The following is a 24,370-nucleotide window of genomic DNA, read 5'->3' as shown; positions in this document are numbered from 1 at the left end:
GTCTGCCCACCTCCCAGCCCAGGGGAGCTTTTTTTCTTCTTTTTTCCTCCGAGTGTCTTGGGGAGTCCGCGAGAAAGGCGGTGGGGAAGGGTGCTGTCATGTATCGAGAGCCCACTGAGTTCGGGGCCTCCACCATGGGTGACATCATTCAGTTTCAGGGCGACCCCGGGAGGTAGGACCCATTTTATAGATAAGGAAGGTGGAGGGACAGATGGATTAAGAGCAAGCGGTCAGGCATGTACAGAACTGGGATCTGACCCTGCACGCGAGACCCGAGACCCCAGATACCATGTTGTTACCCCGAGCAGTTAGGCAGGGAGCTGGAGGTTGGAGGAGGAGGAGGAGGAGGAGGAGGAGGAGGAGGAGGAGGAGGAGGAGGAGGAGAAAGACGAGGCACTGGCCAGCCCCGAGGAGTGGGGGTCCTACCTGGCGAGACCGAGGAGCACACTGACCGCTGGGAGCGAACCAAACCCTCGCTGCTGGGTTCTGGCCAATGCAGGGGGTTTGGGGGAGGGTGTGGGGCGTGGGTGGGTTTGACGTGCTAACCAGGATGGGCTGCCTGGAGGTGCGACACCCTGGGAGCTGAATGGAGGTGATGGAATGGCCTCGTTGTCACGTGAGCAAAGACAGGGATGGTGCTAACGTAGCTTGGGTGTGAGGAGGTGAGTCGGGGTAGTCAGGGTGGTTGGGCTGGAATCAGGGGATCAGGGTGGGGAGTGTGATGCCGAGAGGGAGCCCTGGGCTGCGATGCAGGTGCCTGGTTCTTGTCCTGGCTCTGCCTCTGCTGGCCTCATGGGTGATCTGGGGCAAATCCCTTTCCCTCTCTGGGCCTTCGATTTTCTTTCCATAAAATGATGCACTTGAGCTGGAAAGCCCCTAAGGACCCTTTTAGGGTCCCATGAAGGGAGAGGGGGACTGTAAAATCCAGAAGGCGTAGACTGTGAGTACTTGGCATTAGAACCGTCACGAGATACTAGTCTCAAAGGCCCCCAGGAATCACCTTGTGGATCATCTTAGTTCAGTCTTAAAGAAGTTTTCGGGGTGAAGGGAGGGGAGGTGGGAGCGGGTGGGGGTGTGGGGTGAGCAAGGCCTGGACGCCGTGTAGAGGACACCGAGAAGTCTGGTGAGGTTCCAGAATCAGCACCAACATGCAGCAAAGAGGTGAGGGATCAAACGGGAGAGGGAGGTGAGGCCAGACCTTGGAGGACCAAGCGCTGGTCCTCCTCTGGGTAGTGGGGAGCCCTGGAAGGGAGGCAAGGGACGTGAGCTCAGAGGGGCAGCTTTGACAGGTCAGGTGGGCAGCGTGGATGACGCGTTTGGCAGAAGAGGTTGGAGTGGGTACGAGCCTGGGGGCGAGGCAGAGGGGCAGTAGGGTGCGGCGGGTCCGCGCGGGGGGGAGAGGGTGACGGTAGGTGGCCGGTGCCTCTGGTCAGGAGGCACTAGGACGGGAAGGGGATGCGGTTTGTTGATTGCTTGCCTGTGAGGAGCAGGGAAGGAGGGTCAGGGCCCTGGGCGTCTGGGCTGGCGGGTCTCACCGAGATGAGAAACCCTGGGGTGGGATGGGTTTTTGGGGGAAAGAAGGTGAATTCTGTCTTGGATTTGGCGAGTTTGAAGTCAGCCTAATGGCTCCGTCATTCATTCGATCACTCTCGTTTCTTCATTCATTCTTTACTGAGCGTTCACTGCGTGCCCCGCGCGGACGCTGCCTTCGAGGTGCACGGCCCAGAAAGTTCTTCCTTGTGCGGATCCTCGCTCGGCCTGCTGGACTGGGGCGCCCTGGTCTTCTTTTGCCCTTCGGGACCTCATGGGGGTCTGTCCACCTGCGGGGAGTAGAGACCGGTAGTCCTGGCTCCCCGTGTTGTCTCTGCCTGGGGAACTTGGGGCTGTGGGCAGAACATGGATTTAGAAAGTTGTAAGGCAGTGGATATGGGTCCCGAGTGCCTTTTCTTGGGGTCTCATCTGTTGAGTGTTTTTTTTTTTAAAGATTTTATTTATTTATTAATAAGAGACACACACAGAGAGAGAGAGAGAGAGAGAGACAAAGGCAGAGGGAGAAGCAGGCTCCATGCAGGTTGCCCAATGTGGGACTTGATCCCAGGACCCCGGGACCATGACCTGAGCCAAAGACAGATGCTCAACCACTGAGCCACCCAGGTACCCTGTTGAGTGGGTTTAATAAACCCTGTCTTATAGCAGCAGGAGTGGGAGTGGGTTCCTGTCGGCCCTGGAACCCACGAGGGCCTCGCTTCCTGAGCCTGTGGCCTGTAACATCCCCCGGGCGGCTCGAGGGTGACCGCGGTGGGGACCTGTACACCCCAGGGATGGGCCAATGCTACAAATCCAGCCTCTTCCTTCCTTCCAGCCTGCTCCTTGTAAACATTTACCAGCATCCCGCTGCTTACGGACTCACGGCGAGGATGCTGGATGTCAAGCACCTGGCACATGGCACCTGCTCGGCGTACAGTAGGAGCCTCATAAGTGCGACTTTCTCCGTAGACATCCTCCTGTATGGGAAAAACTATTGCTTCATTCCCTCCGAGCAATACCTCCCCTTCAGCCAGGGACCATTCCCTCTCTTTTCTTTTTTTTTTTTTTTTTTTTTTTTTTTTTTTTTTTTTAATTTTTTTTTTATTTATTTATGATAGTCACAGAGAGAGAGAGAGGCAGAGACACAGGCAGAGGGAGAAGCAGGCTCCATGCACCGGGAGCCTGATGTGGGATTCGATCCCGGGTCTCCAGGATCGCGCCCTGGGCCAAAGGCAGGCGCCAAACCGCTGCGCCACCCAGGGATCCCCATTCCCTCTCTTTTCTCAAGTGACATGGCTTGGGCGGAAGCTGCCCCTGGCCCCCACGGAGGGGTGGGCTCAACAGGATGGGGATTTTGGAGCCTTCTGAGTCTGGATTTGAATCTTGGCTCTGCCCCCCGCTGCTCACTGTGTAATAACCCTGGGCGAGTTATTTAATCGCTCTGAACCTCAATTAAGTCACCTGTAAACTGAGGACGGACATGCCTCCTTCATTAAGTTGTTGTGGAGATGAAATGAGGTAATGGGTGTGTGTGGGTGCGCAGGGACCTGGCAGCGAGGCGGCAGTTTCAGTGGGAGCCCGACGGACGCCGGTCTCCTTCCCTGAGAAGTCCAGTGTGGACTGGGGGTGGGGTGGGGGTGCTGCTCCGACACTGGGGGTGGGGGTGGGAGGGGGAATCAGGGTTGCAGCCTTGGGAGAGCTCTCTCCCCATGGAACATGCAGGCGGGAGAGGCCGTGGGCCGTAGACCCTCCAAATGTATTCTGAGTGCAGCGGAGGGGAACTCCCCGGGCCACGGTTCAGCTTCCAGGGCCCTCACCTGCAGATCTGCAGATAAACGCCTACCAGCAGCTCAGCTCGTGGGTTTCTGGGGCGGCTGTGGCAGCCCGGGCCGCACTGATTTACCACCCCAGCCCCAAGCAGATTAAATCACCCAGAGTCATTTGAATTGTACCCGGCCTTGTCACACAAATCTTAGAAACTGCTGTCTGGCAAGAAAACTTTCTCTGTACTTTTTTGGAGCAAGTCTCAGAGCTCTAGAGATTGAAGTGAAGTGGGAAGAAGGAGGTGATGCCACGGGGGTTTCTGCATCTTGGGGTCGGGCCTGGGATGGCGGTTGGAGGAGGGAGCGTGGGGTGTGTGTACGTGTACGAGAGAGAGAGCGAGCTCATGAGCTTACTGCAGTGGCATTTGGGGCAACATCATCTCTGGCTGTGTGACATAGGGCAAGTCACTTAACCTCTCTGAGGCTCAGAGGATTGTTGTGGAGATCAAAGGGCCTACCTTGTATAGAGTGTTCTGTAGAGTTTATTAACCAATTCTGTGATTACTAATTAGGAAGAATAGACAGATGATTATATAAATAAATTCTACACGGCAGTGCTAACCATGTGTTGAGCTGAGAGTTAGGACTCTGGGAGCTAAAAGGGAGCAGGCACATTATCAGAACTCTGGGGGCTTGACTTAGGCCTTCAAGGAAGCCTGAGTGCCAGGAGAGTGACTCAGAAGGGGTTGTAGTGCATTTGAGGTTGTCAACACCTGACCCGTCTCCAGTGGTGTGTACGGCTCCGGAGAGGAGTCCTGATTGGCATTCAAGATAACTTTTCTCCCCCAGACCCATTTTTGGCACATGGGTTGGTTCTAAAGCAATCAACACACACATTTCCCCAGTCACAGGGATTGGTTTAGATTGGCCCAGTGAGATGAAGGCCAGAATTTTTGTTAGATGACTAGAGAAAGACATCCAATCTCTCTATCTGGGTTTGGATGAGGTAGCTTGTGGATTTAATTTCTGGCAGGCATCTGGTGACTGGGAACACAACCGGAGACGACTGTAAACATATGGAGGTGGGAAGAGCCTGAAACATCACAGAAAAATGTTGTCCCAGCCCTGATCAAACTGTGCCTGACGCCTGTTGCATCTCGACTATTCTATTAAGTTGAGCTGCCAACTCCACTTTATTAAACCCATTTAGATTTTAATTTTGCATTCCTTGTGACTAAAATCTGTATTAGGGATCTGGGTGGAAAGTGAGGACCTACCTGGTGTCAGGCAGCTACCAGTGAGGAGGACTTCTAGGCTGGAGCAAAGGGATGGGAGTGTGTGTTGGGCGGGGGTGGCAGGGGGCTACTGGAAGTAAGGCTGGGAGAAAGTTTGGAGTTGAATAGTGGAAGATCTCAGACACAGGTTTAGAATTTGGGCCTTCATTCTGTAGGCAGTGGGGGATAATTGAAGACTTGTGAGCAGGGGAGGGCTTGGTAGAGTGCTGTGAGCCCAGTGGTATTGGGGACGGTCAACCTAAGAGTCAACCTAAGAGTGGGTATCGGTGGGACTGGAAGGAGGAGTTGAGGGGGCTAAGACCTAAAAATCATCATTTACGATACTGCCCATAGTGTGTGGATTACCTCACCTAGTGCTTACAAGACTCGCCCCCCCCCCACCTTTTTTGAGTTTCAATAATCTTGAATAACTTGACAAAATTGTATGGTTGCTAAATGACAGTCGGAACCGGAACACAGGTCATCTGACTTCAAAGCCTGTACCCTGGTTCATCCTGTTTGTGATGACACAGATGACAATTTAATAGGGGCTGGACCAGAACAGTGGTCACAGGAGTAGACAAGATACTCAGGAGACATTAGGTTGATGAAACCCTAGATATATTCTTATTAAAATTAGAAGCTAGACCATGGCAGCTGTTGTTATCAGTATTTTTAAAAACACTTTTCCTAAAGTGCTAGGCATTATAATTAGACAAGAAATAAAAAGGATACATATTGGAAGAGGAGAGCAAATAATCATAGTTTGCAGATGAGATGGTTATTTATCTGGAAGACCCAAGACCATTTCTTGAAAACAGTCGGAAACCATAAATTTTAGTAAAACGGCCAGTAACAAAACAATATACAAAAATGAATAGCTTTTCTATTTATAAAATGACTACCTAGAAGGTAAAATAAAAGGCCTCATCCACACCATCAAGAAGAAAATAATAACACGAAATGTCTGGAAATAAACTTTTTGAGAAACATGTAGAATTTGCATGAAGAAAACCAGAAAACCCTCCTGAGGGATAGAAAAGAGACTTGGATAAATATCCCTAGTTCTTGGGTGAAAAGATTTAATGCTGTAAGTCTGTCTGTGCTCCTTAAGGGAATGTACAAAATTAAGATAATCCAATCAATACCTCAATAAGATTTTTTTTTAATTTGACAAAAATTACTATAAAGCTAACCCAGAAGAGTAAAAAAGTAGAGTAGTTAGGGAAATTCTTGAAAAAGAAAAATGATGAATATGTATTCTCTCAGATATGAAAATGTTTTACAAAGGGACAATAATTTTTCTCAAAGATTTATTTATTCATTCATGAGAGATGCAGAGAAAGAGAGAGAGAGAGAGAGAGAGGTAGAGCCACAGGCAAAGGGAGAAGCAGGCTCCATGCAGGGAGCCCGACGTGGGACTCGATCCCAGATCCTGGGATCATGACCTGAGCCAAAGGCAACTGCCCAACTGCTGAGCCACCCAGGCATCCTAAGGGACAATAATTAAAACTTCTTATGTAAGAATAGATCATTGGGACAGAATAGAGAGTCTGGAAAGGATCCAAATATTTAAGGGAATTTTGTGTATGACAAAATGGCATTTCTATCATGTTGGGAGAATATGGCTGTTTTATCAATGGTGTTGGCATGGGCCAGCCATTACAGCGCAAGCTGGTTTTCTATTTTACTCCAATAAGACCAACCATGAAGACGATGGAGTCTTTATGAATATGAATGAATACATATGAATGACTATTTTGGTCGTCTTAAGGTGGGGATGTTCCTTCTAAGCATGATGGGATATCCAGAAATCATAAGAAAAGATTGATACATTTGAATACATGGAGATTAAAAATTTAAGTACCTGAAAGACCATTAAAAGAAAAGGAAGAAAGGGAAAGCATATACGAAAGATAATTATTTAATGTGGTCTCAAATGTGCAAAGAACCCTTACCACTCATTGAGAAAAAGATAAATAGCGCATTAGAAAAATGGGCAAAAGACATGAACAGGCAATTCACAAAGAAAATCATGACAAATGACCAGAAAGAAACCATGAAAAGATACTCATTTACTTTCACTAATAATTTAAACAATGACAGTAAAAATATGTGTCTTTTGCTGTCTGTTGATTTGAGACAACAAACAGCAAACATTGAAACCCGGGGCTGGAGAGGGTGTGGACAGATGTGCTAGGGCACTGTGGATGGGAAGTGCATTGTTGTACGTTTGCAAAAGGGCAGAGCAGCACAATTGGAAATAGCATCCTTTTATTGCAGCAATTTCGTCTATAGGATTTTCATCCTAAGGAGATAATTGCAGAAAATAAGCAAAGAGATATGCACATGGGTATTTACCACAGTATTGTTTATGAGAGTAAAATCTTGACAACATTCTAAAGGATCAATAGAGACCCAGCTAAATAAAATATGATACATACATACAATGGAATACTATGAAGTAATTAAAATAATTTTGTAGAACTCTATTTATTGACATAGAAAGATGTCTATGACATATTGTTGAGAGAGAAAAGCAGGTGTCAGTGAGAACAGTATGTATAGTACAATCCCTCGTCTATAAATTATATACATAGATCTCTGTGTGTATATATGCATAGAGATATGTCTGGAAGGCTGTTCACCAAAATGCTGGAGTGGTTATATCTGGGTGGTAGGATTTTGAGTGATTTTCACTTTCTTTTTCATACTTTTAAGTATTGGTTTGATTTTTTTTTATCTACTGATGATATATGAGGTGCTTCAGTCAGAAAAAAATAATACAGCTATTTTTATTTTGGAAATTAGGTAAATATTAAATAAGAGGACTCGGCACGTGGTGGTTTAATGGATGCGGATCAAGAGTCAAGACGCCAAGCCAAGAAAGAATTTGATCCTGGAGCCTGGGAGGATTATGCATTGTGGAAAACCCAGAATGAGAGCTGATTCTGGAGGAGAGAGGAGGTGCTGGGTTTTCAGAGCTTTGGCTTGTGGCGGCCACCTGTAGGCCACAGTGCTGCCTCTTAGGAGGCTGATCCTAGGGGCGCACGTGAGGGGCACAGGGGGCTTCTCCCAAAGACCAAGCTGTGGATGAGATCTCACAGGGAGGGAATGCATGGGCAGGAGGAGCAGGAGAAGGCTGGAGATTGGGCCCTGGAACGTGGCCACATTTATGAGATGGAAGAAGAACTGCATGAATGGTCAGGAAGGCGAAGAGCCACCAGGGGCATAGATGGTCTCGGAATTCCATGGGGTGGGGGTGAATTTCCAGAGAAAGGTCAACCATATCTAATGCTGCAAAGGCATTGACACCAGGGAGAGGGTACAGGACTTGACAAATGAGAGTCTGTTGGTGACCTTGGAGGGAGCAGTTTGGGTGGGGGAATGGGGCCACGCATGGGCATGTGTGGGAGAGTTGGGGTGTTTGTTCTGGGAGAAAGGAGTGTTGTAGCTTGGGGGAGTAGTTTGGAGGGAAAGGGACTGAGCTTGGTTGGGGGATGGTATTAACAGGCCTGGGTGCCACGCTGCCCACTCTCCAACACTAGTTGGCATCGCTAACCATTCTATAGAACCCAGGGAAGCTTCGATGCCTTTTTCTCAATAGCCAGTCCAGGGAACCCCTCGAATCTACTGGACTGGGCCAGGGAGATGAGCCTCTTTTCCATGCCTGGGCTTGACCACATACTTGAAGGATGATGAGAAGGCAGGCATGGAGGGAGTGATTAAAGGTAGAGCCAGGGCTCCCTCATGCAGGTATGGACTATGGCCTTGGCCCCAAAAGACTTCCAGATCTGGAGCTCAGGATGATTGGAGTGCTCCCCCTGTGACTCTGCGGGGACTGGATGCTAGAACAAATGTATGCTTTGCATGATGCTGTGCAACAGCCTCGACTGTGTGTGAATCCCTGGTTGGTGCTCTGATACTTTGGGGGCTTGCCATGGCCTGCCATCTTGTTGTGCAGGGAAGGCATAGCAGGGACCCATTGTCTGGAACACCTGGTTGGGCGTCTACCTGTGGGCTCCAAAACACCTCTGGGCATCTACCTGCGGGCTCCAAAAGCAGGGTCTGAGAGCAGAATGAGGAGCTGAGGCTCAGTCGTGGCTTGTTGGGGGTACTTTCAGAGGAGATGCTCAGTGGGATTCAGCTGCCCATCCTCCTGATGGTGTTTTGACCACATCAAAACTGGGGAAAATGGGGTCTTGGACAGTGAAGGTAAAGACTCTTCTGGACAGACAATTGGTGGTCAGACCTTGTATGGAGCAATGGAGAAACAGAGGCATACGGCAGAGCTTCACTTACAGCAGAGGACCAGAGAGGGGACAGGCCCAGGCATCAGGACCAATGGAGGAGAAATGTTGAAGGAGCTCAGGCCAAGGAATTAGATATTTGCTTTTAACATGCTGGAAGCAGTGTTTCCTAAAATGTGCTCTTTAGGACCCTGGTTTCTTGAGGTCGCTCTACAGAAAAGGCTTCTGTGAGCAAATAGATGCCTGAAATGAAGCACCTTCTCAGCTCAGTTTAAGTGTGAGCACAGGAAAGGCTCAGAGAAGTCCTGCAGCAAAGAAACTGATATAGAATCTTCCCAAACTTATTTGACCACAGCAACATTTTAAATTCAGCACCCATTTCCCTTCTGCAGGACTGGTGGCTGACCTGGGACAGACAGGGCGACGTGTCCACGCGGTCCCAGGGACGACGCCTGGGCCGATTCAGGGATGTCGCCAAGAGGCAGAGTCTGGCTCCGTTCGAGGAAGAACTGTGCACTGATTGCTGATATTCTAACCACGAAGGAGGCAATAAAGGAGTTTCCGTCCCCGGAGGAGGCCTCGAGCAGAGGGTGGACTTGCTGAAGATGCTGCAAGAAGGGACCCAGGCTCCAGGTGGGTGTCATCCTTGATTTCTGGGGCGGAGAGGGGGGTCCATGAATCCTGAGAGAGGGGCTGTGTGGCTACCCAGAGGTGGTGCTGCTCCCTCGGAGCCTGTCCCCCAGCTTGTATTGCTACGTCCTCGGCCCAAGAGTACTTGGGATGCTTGAAATGAGCAGTCTGAGAAGGTAAGATGTGAACACATAAATATCCTCATTAAGTCCCAAATACACATCCCAAACTTTACATAACCAGAGCAGCAGCTGGAGACGCCCACAGCCCTAATTGGGTTTCTGTACTAAGAGAACGTCTTCTCCCCGGCTCTGCTTATCCCATTCACGTAGGTAATTACCAGAGGGAGCCAGCTGTGGGGGACCGGTGGGCAGGTGGGCACCCACCCTCGTGGGTGCACCATGAGGATGGGGTGCCGGGGGGCTCTGAACCCCTCTGCTCTCTTCGTGGGGGGCAGGGCCTGGGGACAGGAGGCCCAGACTGAGCTGCTGGGACAGGGCGCCTGACCCCCTGGGGACCTGACAAGCACGTTCAAGGTGGTGGAGAAGGCCTGGCAACGGGAGTGGATGGAAGGAGATGCTTCTGTTTGCCCAACGGCTCAAGGTGCCCTGTCTGAGTCCGTTGGCCAATCAGCCAACCGCGGCCCCTGCCCCCAGAGCTCAGAGCCGTGCGGAGGAAAGAGCTATGGGCAGGACAAGCTGGCATCAAGGCAGGCTGTCAGGACTGGGAGGGTGGGTGGCACGGGGAGCCCGACTCTGTCGCAGAGAAAGAGGTCAGAGCAGACCTCCCGGAGTGAGAGCCAGTGGGATTGACCCAGAGAGAGGAGTCACCTGCATGTGGGGTGGGGGTGTCTCCTTCTGCTAAACGGGGGCCAAGGTGACCGTGGACCTCTGGCCCCTGCATCACCCCCCCCCCCGTATGCCCTCCCCCAGCCTCTGGTCTCTGGTCACCGCCCAGGAGTCGCAAAGCCCCTCTCGAGACTCCTCCAAGGCAGTGTGAAGCGTGGGAGCAGGGCGGGGTGGGGGTCGGGGTGAGCCCCTCTTCGGAGGGGTGCTGGGGCCCCGGCGCGCTGCCCACCAGGCTTCCCGTGGGTGGCGGGTGTGACTTCTCTTCTCTCCGAGCAGCCAGCTCCGTTCCCCCAGCCCCGAGTGGCAGCTCCTCGGGCCGGAAACAATGTGCTTTCTCCACGCCTGGGAGTGGAAGTCAGCAGTTTGGCACCGTCTGGCTGGCAGCCTCCACCGGCTTCCTTTGGCACTTTATTGGCAAAGGCGGTGACATTTCTTTCAGTTGGGTGGGTGGAGCTGTTATGCAGACTCCCGCTCTCCTCATTCGCCAGATGAATATTCATGACTCAGGCAATCTGTACCAGCCAGACTTTCCTGAGGGCGGCAGCTTTTCTTCTCTTCCTCTCTCTCTTTTTCTTTCTCCTCTCCTTCCCAGCTCTTTGGAAAGCTGGAGTACAGCTATATTTAATTTACAAATACGGAGCTATTTAGCTTGCCTTTTGGGGTGCAAGCCCTGGGGAGGAGATGCTAGTGGGGGGGTGAGGAGAAAGGTGGTGGAAGCACTGGGTCCCTGACCTCGGGCTTCTAGGTCCCCGGGGCCCAGATCATGGGAAGCCTTATGGGCCTGGGAAGCTCCCTTTGAGCTTGGCATCTTGGTGCCCACATCCCTGAAGATGCAGCAGCTTGTGGCACCTCGGTCCACACCGGCCGCTGAGGTCGACGTGGAAGTCGGAGGAAGCGTGCTGCTTTCCCGCTCAATGCATGGCAGGCCCCAACGAGGTATCATGGGTCCCCCGACCCCCCTACCATGCTCTCCTGCTTGCTCAGCTCCACCCAGACCCCCTCCCAGCCCCAGACAAAAACCCAGAAGGCACCGGGCATTTACTAGTCCTTGCTTTTCGGAGAACCAGTCCCTGCTTGGGGTCCAGTTCCCTGCGGACACACCTGCTCCCTTTCTAGGAAGGATGGCTACCTAGCTCCTTTTGTCTCCTCCCACGGAGGCACCAGAAACTCTGGCAAAGGGCTCAGGATTTCCAGAATTTGCCAGGGAATTTGGTCCTTAGCGAGGATGTTCTCGTGTATGTCGTGTGTGTGTGTGTGTGTGTGTGTGTATGTAAATATTTACACACAGCTTAAGTGAGTCTGTATGCCTACATCTATGTTCAAGTGTTTGAGTGTGTGTCTGTATGTGTAAGGGCGTGAATGTGTATGTGGCGGGAAGTCTGGGAATGTCTGCATGTGCGAATGTGCCTCTCCCGTTAGAGTTGTGCGTGTATCTCTGTGGGTCTGGGGCGTTGTCTGTAGGGGTGCTCCTGGGGGGCAGAGACTTGCGTGCGTGGTGTGTGTGTGTGTGTACGTGCAAGTGAATTGTCGATGTGTGTACAAGTGTACGTGTGCATGTGAGCATCTGGGAGAGCGTGCGTGTGCATGCACGTGTGTGTGTGTGTGTGTGTGTGTGTGTGTTGGAGAGAGAGTGTCATTCCCCCTGACCTCCGTTCCCTCCCGAACCTCATCCTCTCTAGCGAGGTGGAGGGAGACGTCCCCCCGCCCCTTGCAAGTGTTACAGATTCTATCCAAGGACGGGAACAGAAGGCTTCCCAGCACAGAGCGTCCTGAAATTACTTTATATTCCCCCCTCCTTGTTTCATCTAATCAAAATAGCAGCGTTAGGCTCACCCATTCCCTCTGCCCACCGCGTAGCCCCAGGGCGGGAGCGAGGCGGGCCATCCTGTCTGACCTCCTCTGAGAGCACCTTGCAGCCCCAAGCCAAGGAGCTGTCTTCCAAATCTCCTCGTTCCACGGCCCATGCTTCAGTGGCAAGAGCCAGCTGCCTCCCTGCCTGCCAGCAACCGCCAAGCGCTTCCAGAACCCACATCCAGGCTCAGCCTCATTTACAAATATGCAAATTTGCATCTTTTCTGGTATGCAAATGGAGACATGACAAATAGCTAATTAGGGTCAAAAGAAGCACTCTGAACCAATTAGTTGTAGGGTCGATTCCTTTCTGCTGGGAGGAGACTGGCCCCTCTTGCCGCCCTCCATCCCTGCCCGCCCCCCCCAGGCCCGCACACTCTGGCCTGGCCTGTCTGACCAGGATGGTCAAAGAGCGCCGAGATGGGAGTCGATGCTCGAACCCCAGGCCCACGGCAGCTCTTCGCTGTGTGACCCTGGATGCCCTTGCCGGAACTTCAGCGTCCCCCCTCTGTGAAATAGAGCAACGGCAGTGACCTGTCCCTAAACCTCCGGCCCAGTGTAGTAAGACCCCGGGGGCAGGGAGAGGGTGGCTGAGAAGTCAGGAGCCTTTGGAAACAGTAGGGAAATTCCTCTGATAGGCACATCGCCTGTGTTCTCCCGAAGCATCCAGTCGCCCCGTCCGCCCCCCGAATTAGATGAATCAGAGGTGGTGACGGCATGGCAGCGAGTCTCCTCCCGGCTGCCAGCTCTGGCCAGTTTTGAACGTCGGCCTGCAGCGGCGCATCGAGAGGGATTTCCAAGCCAAGTCTGGATTCCCCAGAAGAGACTGTGATCGATTACTGATGTCTGCTGTGGGCAAGCCATGGGAGCCTGGCCGCTCCCCAGGTGCAGCCTTACCGACCGGGCCCCTGGGTTCTCGTCCTGGCTGCTCCCTGGAGGAATCGACTTCCCCTTTTGAACTTGCCACCCGGTCGGGATGACACAGGTGCCATCTGACCCGGGTCATCATAGGGAAGAGGCGAGAGAAGGTGAGGCGAAACCTGCCCTTTGTCCGGGGGGTGATAGGTACACTTAGGTGACACAGTTGGTGGGACAGGTACGTTGCCCCGTTTCGGGGGTGGGGAGCAGGGGTGGATGACTTGTAGTAGAGGCATCGGCCTCGCCAGGCAGGCCTGCACGGCGGCCGGGTTGCTCTTCTCTCTGCCCCTGCAGCATCTTGGCTCCCTCCCGCCACCCCCGCGTCGATGCCCCAAGCACGCTGCAACAAGCCCCGCTGGCCTGGCTCCACGGCTGGGTGTGAAATTTGGCTGAGTCGGCACCTGGGAGAATTGGGGCAATTGCCATCCTGGAGCCCGGGGCCTGGCCCGGGGCCAAAGGGCAGACTAGAGGTGGTGGGAGGGAGGGCCCGAGTGCCAGGGAGCCAAGCAGGGCTGGGCGGCTGGCAGGGGTGTGTCAGGAGAGCACCTGGCTTGAAGCTGGCCGGCCTGAGGGTGCTGAGAGCCCCAGGCCTGAGCTCGGAACAGCGCCCAGCTGTGTACGTGTGCCTGGCCATTGGCCGTGCCCGAGCACGTCCTCGAGTGTGCCCTTGTGCGTGTGCATTCGCCTCCTCTGGGAACGTGTGTTCTGGTAAATGTGCGGCTGTGCATCAATATCGGTATAAGAACAGGCATGTCTGTGTAGTCGTGCACACCTGTCCGTGTGTGCATAGCTGGGTGTGTGCCTGCACATCTGCGTGGGGGTGAACTCGGGTGCACACATCTGTCAGTATCCAGGTACGTGTGTCTAGGCATTTCTTTTTTTTTTTTTTAAGATTTTATTTATTCATGAGAGACACACAGAGAGGCAGAGACACAGGCAGAGGGAGAAGCAGGCTTTTGTGGGACTCGATCCTGGGACCCCGAGATCATGTCCTGAGCCAAAGCCAGATGCTCACCTACCGAGCCACCCAGGTGCCCCGCGTGTGTCTAGGCATTTCTGCCTGTATGCACAGGTGTCCTTTCAATCTCTGTCCCGGCGTGTGCCTCCTGGTGCGTCCACACGGGTGCATGCCTGCCCACCTCTGTCGGTATCCATGGACGTGGCTCCACGCCCTTCTGTTGGCACTGAGGCGCGCATCACTGTCAGCACGTCTGTCCTCTCCAGGGCCTCTGTCTGGGTGTCCCTGGATGTCGTATCTGTTAAGTCTGCCCCGTACGTGCATTAGCGAGTGCTTCTGGGGCTGTGCCCATCGCCTGGTGCATTTCTGGGGGTGCACCTCTACCTGCGAGGGTGTTGGGATCTACCTCCGCCTGCAGGCGTGGCTGCATCAAGGTGAGCATGATGGACTCTCAGATGTGGCTGCCATAGCTCCCTTTTTCTGTCTCCATCCTTCTTTCCTTTCCTCCTTCCTTCCCTTCTTGCAACTCCCTCTTGCAGAGCCGGCCCAGGCTGCGGTGGCGGTGACAGATGAGCCTCGGAAGCCCGCTTCAGCCTCTGGAGGGGGGCTCCCTACGTTCCTCTCCCACGTGGACTCGGCCCCAGAGCCCCAGAGGCTCCCGGCTTTCTTAACGCGAGCTGTTGCCTCGCCCGCTGCACGTGAGTCCTCACCCCAGCGGCAGCGAGAACCCGGGTCGCCTCCTCCTTCCCCTCGTGGCGCCCCTCCCAGCCCTCCTACCTGCTGGCGGGTAGCCTTTCCACCTGCTGGGACAGCTGTCGGCTTGGACTTCAGGGCACGTGTGCCCCTGCTCAGCGGTCTGTGTCTCGACGGTCCCTCTGCCATCTCTGGAACGTTCCTGGGATTTGACTGGGGGCTACTCCGCTCTTGCCCTGGCGAGACCGCCCTGCCCAGGTCCCTGGCTCAGTCCCGGGCCACTTCACTGGGATGTGGATCCCTGCACGGGCCGGCGGCTGTGCAGGGACGGGGTTCGGGGTCGGGGGTGGGGTGGGGGGCTTCCCTGTCTGCCCCGGGCTCCTGGGCCCTGGACCAGGACTGTGGTGGGTGGATCATTCCAGGGCCTCCGCTCTTCTCTTGCCATCACCATATGCCTCCCCCTCCCCTTGCCATCTCTTCCCTTCCCTGATGGTTTTGAATGGAATGTCAAATAAAATAAAAAAATTGATTAAAAGTTGCAAACGGTGTGAGTGAAAATAAAAGCACGTAAGACCAACAGGTATCACGTGAGCTTGACCGCACAGCGAAAGCAGGGTGAGCTGGCGTTTGAGGGCTGCGTCCTCCTGGCTGCAAGCAGACAGGGAGGAGCCCGGGCGTCGGTGGGATAAGGCCGCCTTGACGCCCTCCCCGGCTGCGTGGCCTTTCGGGACGAGAGCTTCCTTTTCTGTCCTTTTCTCCCAGGGGGACGAAGGACCTGCTTCCCAGGTGCGCTGTGCGGAAAGCGTGCCAGGGCCGGAAGCGGCGCCAGGTGGGCAGTTTTCCCCGCGCAGAACGCACTTAGCACCCACTGTCACAGCACAGGGCGGCGCACCGGCGTCCTCCCCGCTCCCCGGTGGCCTGGTCCCCGCGTGGCAGCCACACTGATCCTGTTAACAGACACTCAAGTCCTAGCCTGTCGCTCGCATGCTCAGGACCTTTGCTGCTTCCCATCTCCTGGGGAGGAGAGCCGAGGTCATCACCGCAGCCTCAGGGCCCCAGTGCTCCATCTCCGCACCTGTGAGGGTCTGTTTCTTCCCTTTCACTTTCCTCCAACCACACCACCCTCTTTGCTCCCCAAATCTGCCAGCCGCGTTCCTGCCTCAGGACCTTTGCGTGTGCTATGTCTTTGCTGCAATGCTCTCACCCCAGACCTCCTCACGGCTCCCTTCGCCATCCCCTTCAGGTCTGTACTCAAATGTTACCTCCTCTGCGAGCAACGCCCTTCTCTTTCTTTAGTTTTATCTACGGCTCTTAGGACACCCAGGAACACCATACTAGACTTTTTACCTATTCGTTTCCTCTGTTGCGTGCCTTCCCAAGAGAATGTAAGCTCTTTTTTTTTTTTTAAAGATTTATTTATTTGAGAGCAAGCAATCGAGTGTGCGCACACTCATGAGTGTGTGTTGGGGGGAAGGGCAGAGGGAGAGAGAGAGAGAGAAAGAATCCCCAAGCAGACTCCCTGCTGAGCATGGAGCCCGATGCAGGGCTTGATCCCAGGACCCTGAGATCATGTCCTGAGCCGAAATCAAGAGCTGGTGGCCCAAGTGACCAGCCACTCAGGCGCCCTGAGAATGTCAGCTCTTTGAGAGCGGGGATTTTTGCCTTTGTTTCCATCACCTGGCAAATAACGGGCACTCAACACGTTTTTGCTGAATGAATGAATGAACTGCTCATCGTTGGGCAGTGCCGAGTGGCTGTCCACCAGCGCGGGCAACCAGGAGTCATCATTGTCCTGCGGCTCCGGAGGGGCCGTGGCTTCAGAATGACTCCTTAGCAAGGCAGTGGGGGCTCCTCAGCCACCCCCTACCCCGTGGTCCTCCTGCTTTGGGGGGAAGCGCCCACTGGTTCCTGATGCAGCCTGAGGGCCAAGGCTGCGTCCCCCTGGGCCAGCCAGGGGGCAGGGCTCCCGGCCAGTCGCTGTCTTGTCTCCCTGCGCCACTGCTCCGAGTGCATCCAGGCCCACGGTAGCGCCTCTGGGAGGCTCATGCTCAGCTGCGGCCGAGCCTGAAGCGGGGGGCCAGCCGGGCACTGGAAGGCTGGGGTGGGGGGGTTGGCTACTAGAAGGGCGCGGGGTGGGCCGTCAGGCTCAGGGGGCAGTGGGCAGGAAGCTCTTGGGGTGCTCAGGAAGGCCGGTGCCGGGGTGTGGCTGGAGCGAGCCTGCTCCCCTGCTGGGAACTTTCTGAAGCCGGGGTTGAGTCCAGGCTATGTTCAGCCCTCGGCAATGCCATCAAGGTCGGCTTGTCCCGGAGTCCCGGAGTCACGAGTCTGGCTGTGTAGTCACCTCAGGGCACAGAAAACACAACGGTGGAGGTCAGACCTGGGTGTGGGTCTTGGTCTAGCTCATCTTTAGAGCACTTTCTTCAAAGAGGGCCGGCGATGGGGGTGGGGGCTCCTCCAGGGGTGGGAGACACACCCAGGCCAGCAGATCGCTCCAAACAGCACGTTCACGGCTAATTGTCTGGAGTCTGCAACAGACTTTTTTAACTTTTTTTTTTCCTCCCCCAAATGCCATGGACTTCTTTAGCTGGTGAAGCCTGTGGAACCTTCTCAAACAGTATTTTATTTTATTATTTTATTTTATTTTATTTTATTTTATTATTTTATTTTGTTTTATTTTATTTTATTTTATTTTATTTTATTTTATTTTATTTTATTTTATTTTATTTTATTTTATTTTTTTATTTTTTCGAACAGCGTTTTAAACGCACGAGATACACAGGATTACAGAGGAAACTCATTCTCCTGAACTGCAGTTCTAACCACGGACCCCAGGTTAAATGGCCAGTCTCTTTGGAGATTCTCCAGTTCTTCGAGAAGAGCACGAACCCTGGCTTCTCCCTCTGCACCCTGGGAGGGTGTGTGCATATCGCACTCAGCAGGGCTGTCCCACTGTCCTGGGGCGGAGGGAGCAGCTCTTTCCCCCCAGGCCCACAAGGCAGAGTCTGGACCCTTGGGGGGTGGGGGAGGGAGGCCACAGGGAAGGAGACGTGGGGCTGCCTGGGGGAAGGAATGAGTTCCCCGCCTCTGGGCCTCTGGGGCGGTCGGCTGGAGGCCTGTCTGCCAGGGACTCTGGGGTCAGGGTGTGGTGGGTGGGTGCTGCTCGGGTGGGAGAGGATTTTTTGGTTGATCTAGCCCGAGGTCCTTTTGCAGGTGGACCTAGGAGGGGTGCCGGGGGCTGGTGGGTCTTTCTCCTTTGCGGAGCCCTGACCACGCGTGCCACCCTGGGGTGACAGGATGAGCATGGCCTGCTGGCTTCTGCTCACCGGGCCCAGGCAAGCAATCTGTACCCGGGCCGCCCCAGCCTCTCCTTAGGGTCAGCAGCTGGCCCTGGTCTTTTGAAGACGCTGGGATTCGGGCTAAGGAAACCTCTTGCTATTCTGAGTCTGCACCCCGGGGCCGTTCGTGGGAGTGGGGGGCTCCGAAACCATACCCCACAGCCTCCCTGCAGCTGCCTAGAGTTTCAGGTCAGAGCCTAGGGTGTGGTCCCTCCTTCTTGCCTGTGTGACACTTTTGCCCTCCCCAGAGCCTCAGACAGTGTGAAGTTGCCTGGGCCAACCCGCTGTGGTGTGGAAGGAGTAACTGAGGGTGGGCCTTGGCCCGAGTCACATAGCCTCCGGGTAGCAGAGTGGGTTGTGGAACCTCGGTGCCGGACTGCCTCCTGCTGCTGAGCAGGCCAGGCCGGGGCAGGAGGGGTGCAGCAGGGAGGCAGCCTTGGGTCCCTCTTGACAACCACATCATGCTTCCCACCTGAACCACTCCGCGGGGCGGGGGGGGGGGGCTGGAGGGGAGCCGGGGACCGGTCTATTAGCTTTCTCCCGCTGTCCCCCGAGGGTGCATTTGTCTGTTTTGCATTTTTTTTTCCAGGCTGTAGTTAGACAACTCCCGGTCCTGGGGGGCAGCGCTGCAAAGAGAAAATGTCAGGGCGACACGCCGCCAAGATAACATTAGCGAAATATCAAGTCCTTTATGATGTCAGGAGGGATTCCTGCCTGCGGCCGGAGCTGCCTAATGACATCATAAAATAGGCCTGCGGCAGCCACAGCCCCCCTGAGTCATCAATCAGGCCTGTCTGCCGAGAGCCCCAGCACACGGGGCGGTGGGGGGGGGGTGCAGGGTTTGAAACTCAGAGGGGCCCCCCACGCAGCCGCGCGGGGCTGAGCTGAGGGGCTGAAGGCACCCACGGCCCCTAGGATGCATCAGCCCCCTGGGGGCAGGCGCGTCCCCTGCGCCCCTGGCCTGGGGCTGAGTCACCCATGGGCTCCCCGGGAAGCCTCTGTCCAGGCCACAGTACTGCAGTGGTGCTGAGCGGGAGATGCTGAGGGAGAGGAGGGGGCCTAAGCCTGGGCTTTCCATTCGCTGGTAGCATTAGGGACAGACAGGGGCCCTCTCGTCTGGAGCAGTGATGGGACCACGGAAGGAGACAGATGGATGGAGGAGGTCTGGGACCCTCCTGCGGCTGCTGCATGTGTCCGTCCCTCTCTCCATACCTGCGGGTGTTTACAACACGTATACCGTGCAAATGGATTATCCACGTCTGCGTTTGCCTGGGGATGCCAGCCGACTCCCGCCTGCTTCCTCTGCGTCAGAGTCTCTGTCTGTCCTTACACCTCTCCGTGTGTCCACGTGCTCATGCTCATGTGTGTCAGATGTCTGCGGGATGTGGGCAAGGAGATGCGGAAGGGGATCCGGGAGACCGAAGAGAGGAGGACCCCAGAGTGTGAGGGTGTGTGTGTGTGTGTGTGTGTGTGTGTGTGTGTGTCAAGCACTTCTTACCACCCTTAGCTGAGAACTTCCGATTGTACTAGAATCGCCTGGGGAGATTTAAAGAACTACCCATGCCCCAGTCTCACTTCAGAGCAATTAAGCCAGGATCTCTGGAGACAAAGCTCGGGTAGTGGTATTTTTAAAGGCTCCCCAGGTGGTTCTAAAGTGCAACCCAGGTTGAGAATTGGGGTGTCGAGAGCCTTGCTATTCCAAGGAGGGTGGAGGTGTCCATGGACTAGCACCTGCCTCACCTGAGAGCTTCTAAAAAATGCAGACTGTCAGGCCCCTCCCAGACCTTCTGAGTCCTGTCCTACCCTGCCTCCCCTCCACTATCTCTGTTTAATGGCATCCCCAGGTGATCTGCACATGAAAGGTTGGGGAGGGTAGAGCGGGGCTTCTCAACTAATGAAGATCTAAGAGTTCCTGATTTAGTAGGTCTGGGGTGGGGCCTGAGAATCTGCTGTTCTAGGGAGCTCCCAGGTGATGCCAATGCAGCACCCTCGAACCATCGGCTTTGCTGTCGTGTGTGAGGGAGGCAGACAGAAGGAGAGCGAGTGGGAGGTGTGTTGGGGGTATGAGGATGGGAAGGAAGGGGAAGTCTCCAGTCATCCAGGAAGACCATGTCCGCCCCCCCAAAAGTGAGGCCTGCCATCATCTTGGGTCCTGGATTTCCCTGGCTCAGGGACTAGTCCAGGGATGAGGACAGTAAGGAGGAGAACAGGGCACATAAGCAAGTCTCCTGGTCTCCTGAGAGCTGCTGGCGTTTGTCCTTTCTGTTTCCTAAGGAGCCCCCTCCCTACCCCACCAGTCTGTCAAGGAAAAGGGTCCAGGGCTGAAGTAAAAATTTTTAAAAAGGGGTGCCTGGGGATCCCTGGGTGGCTCAGCGGTTTGGCGCCTGCCTTTGGCCCAGGGCGCGATCCTGGAGTCCCAGGATTGAGTCCCACGTCGGGCTCCCTGCATGGAGCCTGCTTCTCCCTCCTCCTGTGTCTCTGCCTCTCTCTCTCTATGTCTATCATAAATAAATAAATAAATCTTTAAAAAAATAAGCCTTTTAAAAGAAAGGGGTGCCTGGCTGGCTCATTAGTAGCACATGTGACTCGATCTCGGGGTTGTGAGTTCGAGCCCCGTATTGAGTGTAGAGATTAATTAAAAAACTTAAAAAAAAAAAAAAGCATCCAGAGTGGGACACTTCTTTGTTCCCGAAAATCCCAGGCCAAAGAACCAGGTTTTCTCAGAGCCGAGGCTCATCAAATGCCCTTTCTTGGGGCTCCAGCAGGCCGCGGGGATGCACCGTCACCAGAACAGTTGCATCCAGTTTGCCTGGGACGAGCCCCGAGCCTGATCTCAGCCGTGGGATTCTCATCCTTTCGTTCTCAAAAGTTTGCCCTATGGTTTCCCATGGGTAGAGGCGGCTCGCATGACTCAAGTTTGGTTGAGGTCGAGGTGAGCCGGCCTGGAGGGCCGGGCGGGAGGTGACTGTGTGTGTCCCCTAGGGGCAACCCTCTGGAACCTGCCCCCCAGGCTCCCGCCACTGCCAGGCCTGGCTCCCTGGGCTGGGGGAGCAGTGGGAGGGTGGGCAGCCAGCCAGGGGACAGGGTTTACCCTGGTGCCGGTGGGTGCTGGGGAGCAGACGTCGCTCCTACGGGGCAGCCGGCCCTGTCCGTTGGTCTGCGGGCTGCAGGAGCAAGGGGGGGGGGGGCGGTGAGGCCGGCAGGCCAGGCCCCCCTCCCTCTGGCCCGCGGCAGGCTCTGCACTTTCCGCCCCTCTTTGGGCCGCAGCTGGGCCGAGGCCGCGGAGTAACCCGAGGGCTGGGGGAGGAGATAGCGATCGGCGGGAATACCAGAGGTGTGAGGCAGGCATGACCTCACCCAGGGTGTGCCCCGCTCTCCGAGCCCTGTCAGGCCGCCCTCCGCCCCAGCGCCCCCAGGCTGGCTTAGACAACAAGCTTCAGCCAGCCACGGCAGGGGCGTCCCTACGCGCTGGGCTGGGTCCCAGCCAGGGCTCAGGCCGCCTGCCTCTCTGGGAGCCTCCTGTAGGCTGCCTGGGCGGGGATACGCTGTGGTCTCTAAGGGGATTGGCGGGGCCGACGCTGTGGGCTCTAAGGGGATTGAGGGTCCTTACACTGTGGTCTCTAAGGGGTTTGGGAGTCCTACACTGTGGTTTCTAAGGGGACGAGGGGCATCACTGTGGTCTCTAAGACGATTGGGGGGCCTACACTATGGTCCCTAAGGGGACGGGGGGCATCACTGTGGTCTCTAAGGGGATTGGGGGGCCTACACTGTGGTCTCTAAGGGAATTAGGGGGCCTACACTGTGGGCTCTAAGGGGATTGTGGCGGGGGTGGGGGACCCTGCTCCGGCTCCCTGGGGATGCAACATTTTCAGAGGAGAGGCAGGGAGGGAGGCCTGAGGCTGGGGAGCGCTGTTCAGGGCTGAGCTGTGGTCAAGAAATAAGGGAAGCTGTTACTGCCTGGTGGCCAAGGGAGCTTAGAGACCTGCCTCAGGTCTGGGCAGGAGGTGAAAATCAGGGAGAGACCCGTCCTGCAGCAGGACAGAGGGGGCGCCCACTGCTGGGGCAGGCAGCTGGCGAGAGCTGACTGAATTCAAAGCCGCGAAAGCCCGGAAGAGACCGTGGGAGGTATTCACGGAGCCAGATGTATCCAGCACCTCGCGGGGACTTGGGACTGGGCCCATGTGTGAAGCGGGCGGCTCACGTCAAGTCCTTACCGGTGGGGTTGCAAGGGAGGGCCCCTCCTCCCCCGGGCGCGGGGCCCTGCCACATCCTCAGTCAAGGTCTCCAGGAGGAAATGCCCCCTCACCTCTGGGCTAACGCAGAGCAGCCGTGGAGCCCGCCCTGAGGCTCCGCGTTGGGGGCCCCTCCCCCGGTCCCGCCTCTGTCCAGGCCCTTGGCTGTTCCCACTTAGGCCTGCAAGCCGGCCAGGTCCTTCCCACACACGCGCATCGCCCCACTCGGGCTACGGCCGCACCCGCTCCCCATCGACCTGCACGTGTGCCCACCAGCTCTACGCACACCCCACACCCACACCCTCACCCACACTCAGGGAGGCGAGTGGACCTCACCAGGAGCACCGCACAAACAGCCACCCTGAGGTACCCGGGCACAACGAGTCAATGCACCCGCCTGTGAGCTGCTGCCTTTTCCGGGCAGGCCGGGTGTCTGGGCCCAGAGTCCCAACCCGGGCAGGGCCCACCGCGTCCGTCCGGTGCCCAAGGCCCCCGCCGGGCTTCCCACAGTGCGTCCTGGTGGCTGCCCTCCTCCGGCCTTGAGGATGGGAGCTGCCGTCCGGTCCCGAGCGCCCCTGCTGCACGTGCTGAGAAGGGACGCGGCTGTATCGGGCACGTTGTTCTCTTACTGATTCAGCTCAGCAAATGTTTCCCGGGCTTTCCATGGGCCTGGCCCTCTGGTGAAGCTCTGGGGCCCAGAGACAAGGAGAACAACTCCCCACTTTCAAAGAACATCTGGAGCTTAGCAAGACCCCTGTCCGTCCCAGGGTTATGTCCTCCCTGGGCCCTCCCCAACCTGTTGGCTCCCATCTGCACCCCCCCCTTTTGTCTGCCACCTGACAGCCACCCTCTTCCTCCCTCTGCTCTCTTGCACCCTCTTGCTTTCCTCCTTCACACTGGCATGACATCACTTGCTCGTGCCCTTCCAGTTGTGGGGCAGCATGAGGAGAGTGGTGGAGAGGCTCCCATTCCTCCCTAGCATCTCCCCTCCCTCACTTGCCAGCTCTGGAAAGTGCTCTGGGCAATGCAGAGCTGGGCATGAACCTGAGAGGGTCGCAGGGGTGGTGGTGGGGGGTGATGGTGGGGTGTCCCCACTGTGTTCTGGGGAAGGCTCTTGGGATGGACGCAGGGAAGAATGAGAAGGAGGAGAGGGGAGAGAGGAGAGGAGGGAAGGGAGACAGGACAGAGAGACAAACAGGAAAATGTCACAGAGACTGGGAAATGCAAAAGAGGGACAAACAGACCAACACTGAAATACATTCTGACCTGGTCACCAGGCCCTTCTAACAAAATCACCCTCTTCAGGGTGGACGTGGGTCTCTCTGGGTGTATGCTGGGACGTTGCACACACGGGGTAGCCCAGCAACGGGGCTCAGAGGTGGCTGGGGTCAGCCCTGGACACCTGCCGGCCCCAGCTCCCACGCCTCTGGGAAGGGCTGAAGCTCCGGGGACAGCGGTGATGAGGTTGGCTGTAGGGCAGTCCGGCCCGGGACCCTCCCGTCTCCCCTCCACGGGCCCCTGGCTTGCTGTGGTGGTCTCGACACCCTTAGCTCGAGCCTTCAGGGAGCTATGTCGAGCCGGGAAGTCAGCTTTTGCGGGGGTGGGGGGATTTTGCAAATCCCCAGCAGCCTCGGCCCCACTTCGCGTGGGCGGTCTTCAGCCTTTTCTTAGAAGCTGGATCCCCAGGTCCCCCTTCTTTTGGCCCTTGGTGCTAGCTGGGACCCCATCAGCCCCCTTCCTCTTGCCCCTGTGAGGCAGCCTGGCCTGGGAGTGGGGGCCCCGAGATTACAAACCTGACCTCTCCTCCTTCCCAGCCCAACTGCCAGGAAGCTCCTCCGCAGGTTCTAATCCGACCCAACCTGCTCTGCAGGGCCCCTGGGCCCCTCCCCTTTGCCCTTGGCCTGGGGGACCCCTCCGCAGCCCTGGCCTGGGCTGAGAAGCCTTGTCAAGAGCCACCAGCGGTTGCAGGAACCCAACAAGGGATCGTGTCAAGGAGCTGCGAGTCCCGTTTTGTCCCCGCAGCACGCAACCGCCCCAGGACCGAGGGGCCTTGGCAACCTCCAGGCTGGTTATCTGATTTGGGGGCTGATG

General features: G+C 55.8%; 1 protein-coding gene across 1 annotated transcript; it reads left to right on the top strand.

Annotated features, from left to right (window-relative positions):
• Window positions 1–9,825: 9,825 nt before the first annotated feature.
• On the top strand, window positions 9,826–22,822 carry LOC102151706 (nascent polypeptide-associated complex subunit alpha, muscle-specific form-like). The gene is made up of 10 exons (XM_038557629.1): window positions 9,826–12,370; window positions 12,782–14,453; window positions 14,559–15,058; window positions 15,475–15,541; window positions 15,922–15,955; window positions 19,419–19,489; window positions 20,006–20,097; window positions 21,282–21,383; window positions 22,459–22,600; window positions 22,704–22,822. The coding sequence occupies exons 2-10, from the start codon at window positions 13,967–13,969 to the stop codon at window positions 22,820–22,822; spliced, it is 1,614 nt and encodes a 537-aa protein (XP_038413557.1). The 5' UTR covers window positions 9,826–12,370; window positions 12,782–13,966.
• The last annotated feature ends 1,548 nt before the right edge of the window (window positions 22,823–24,370 follow it).

This window comes from Canis lupus, chromosome 15 (assembly GCF_011100685.1).
Source record: "Canis lupus familiaris isolate Mischka breed German Shepherd chromosome 15, alternate assembly UU_Cfam_GSD_1.0, whole genome shotgun sequence".
NCBI classification, from domain to species: domain Eukaryota; kingdom Metazoa; phylum Chordata; class Mammalia; order Carnivora; family Canidae; genus Canis; species Canis lupus.
The sequence above is the reverse complement of the archived record's forward strand: the minus strand, read 5'-3'. Positions and strand labels throughout refer to the sequence as shown.

Bases quoted from the DNA above. Each gene is read 5' to 3' on its own strand.
- LOC102151706 (XM_038557629.1), top strand. From the start codon at position 13,967: ATGAGAGACACACAGAGAGGCAGAGACACAGGCAGAGGGAGAAGCAGG. The intron at 15,059-15,474 runs GTGGGGTGGGGG...CTTTTCTCCCAG, and splicing joins GACGGGGTTCGGGGTCGGGG to GGGGACGAAGGACCTGCTTC. The intron at 21,384-22,458 runs GTGAGGCAGGCA...GTTCCCACTTAG, and splicing joins TCGGCGGGAATACCAGAGGT to GCCTGCAAGCCGGCCAGGTC.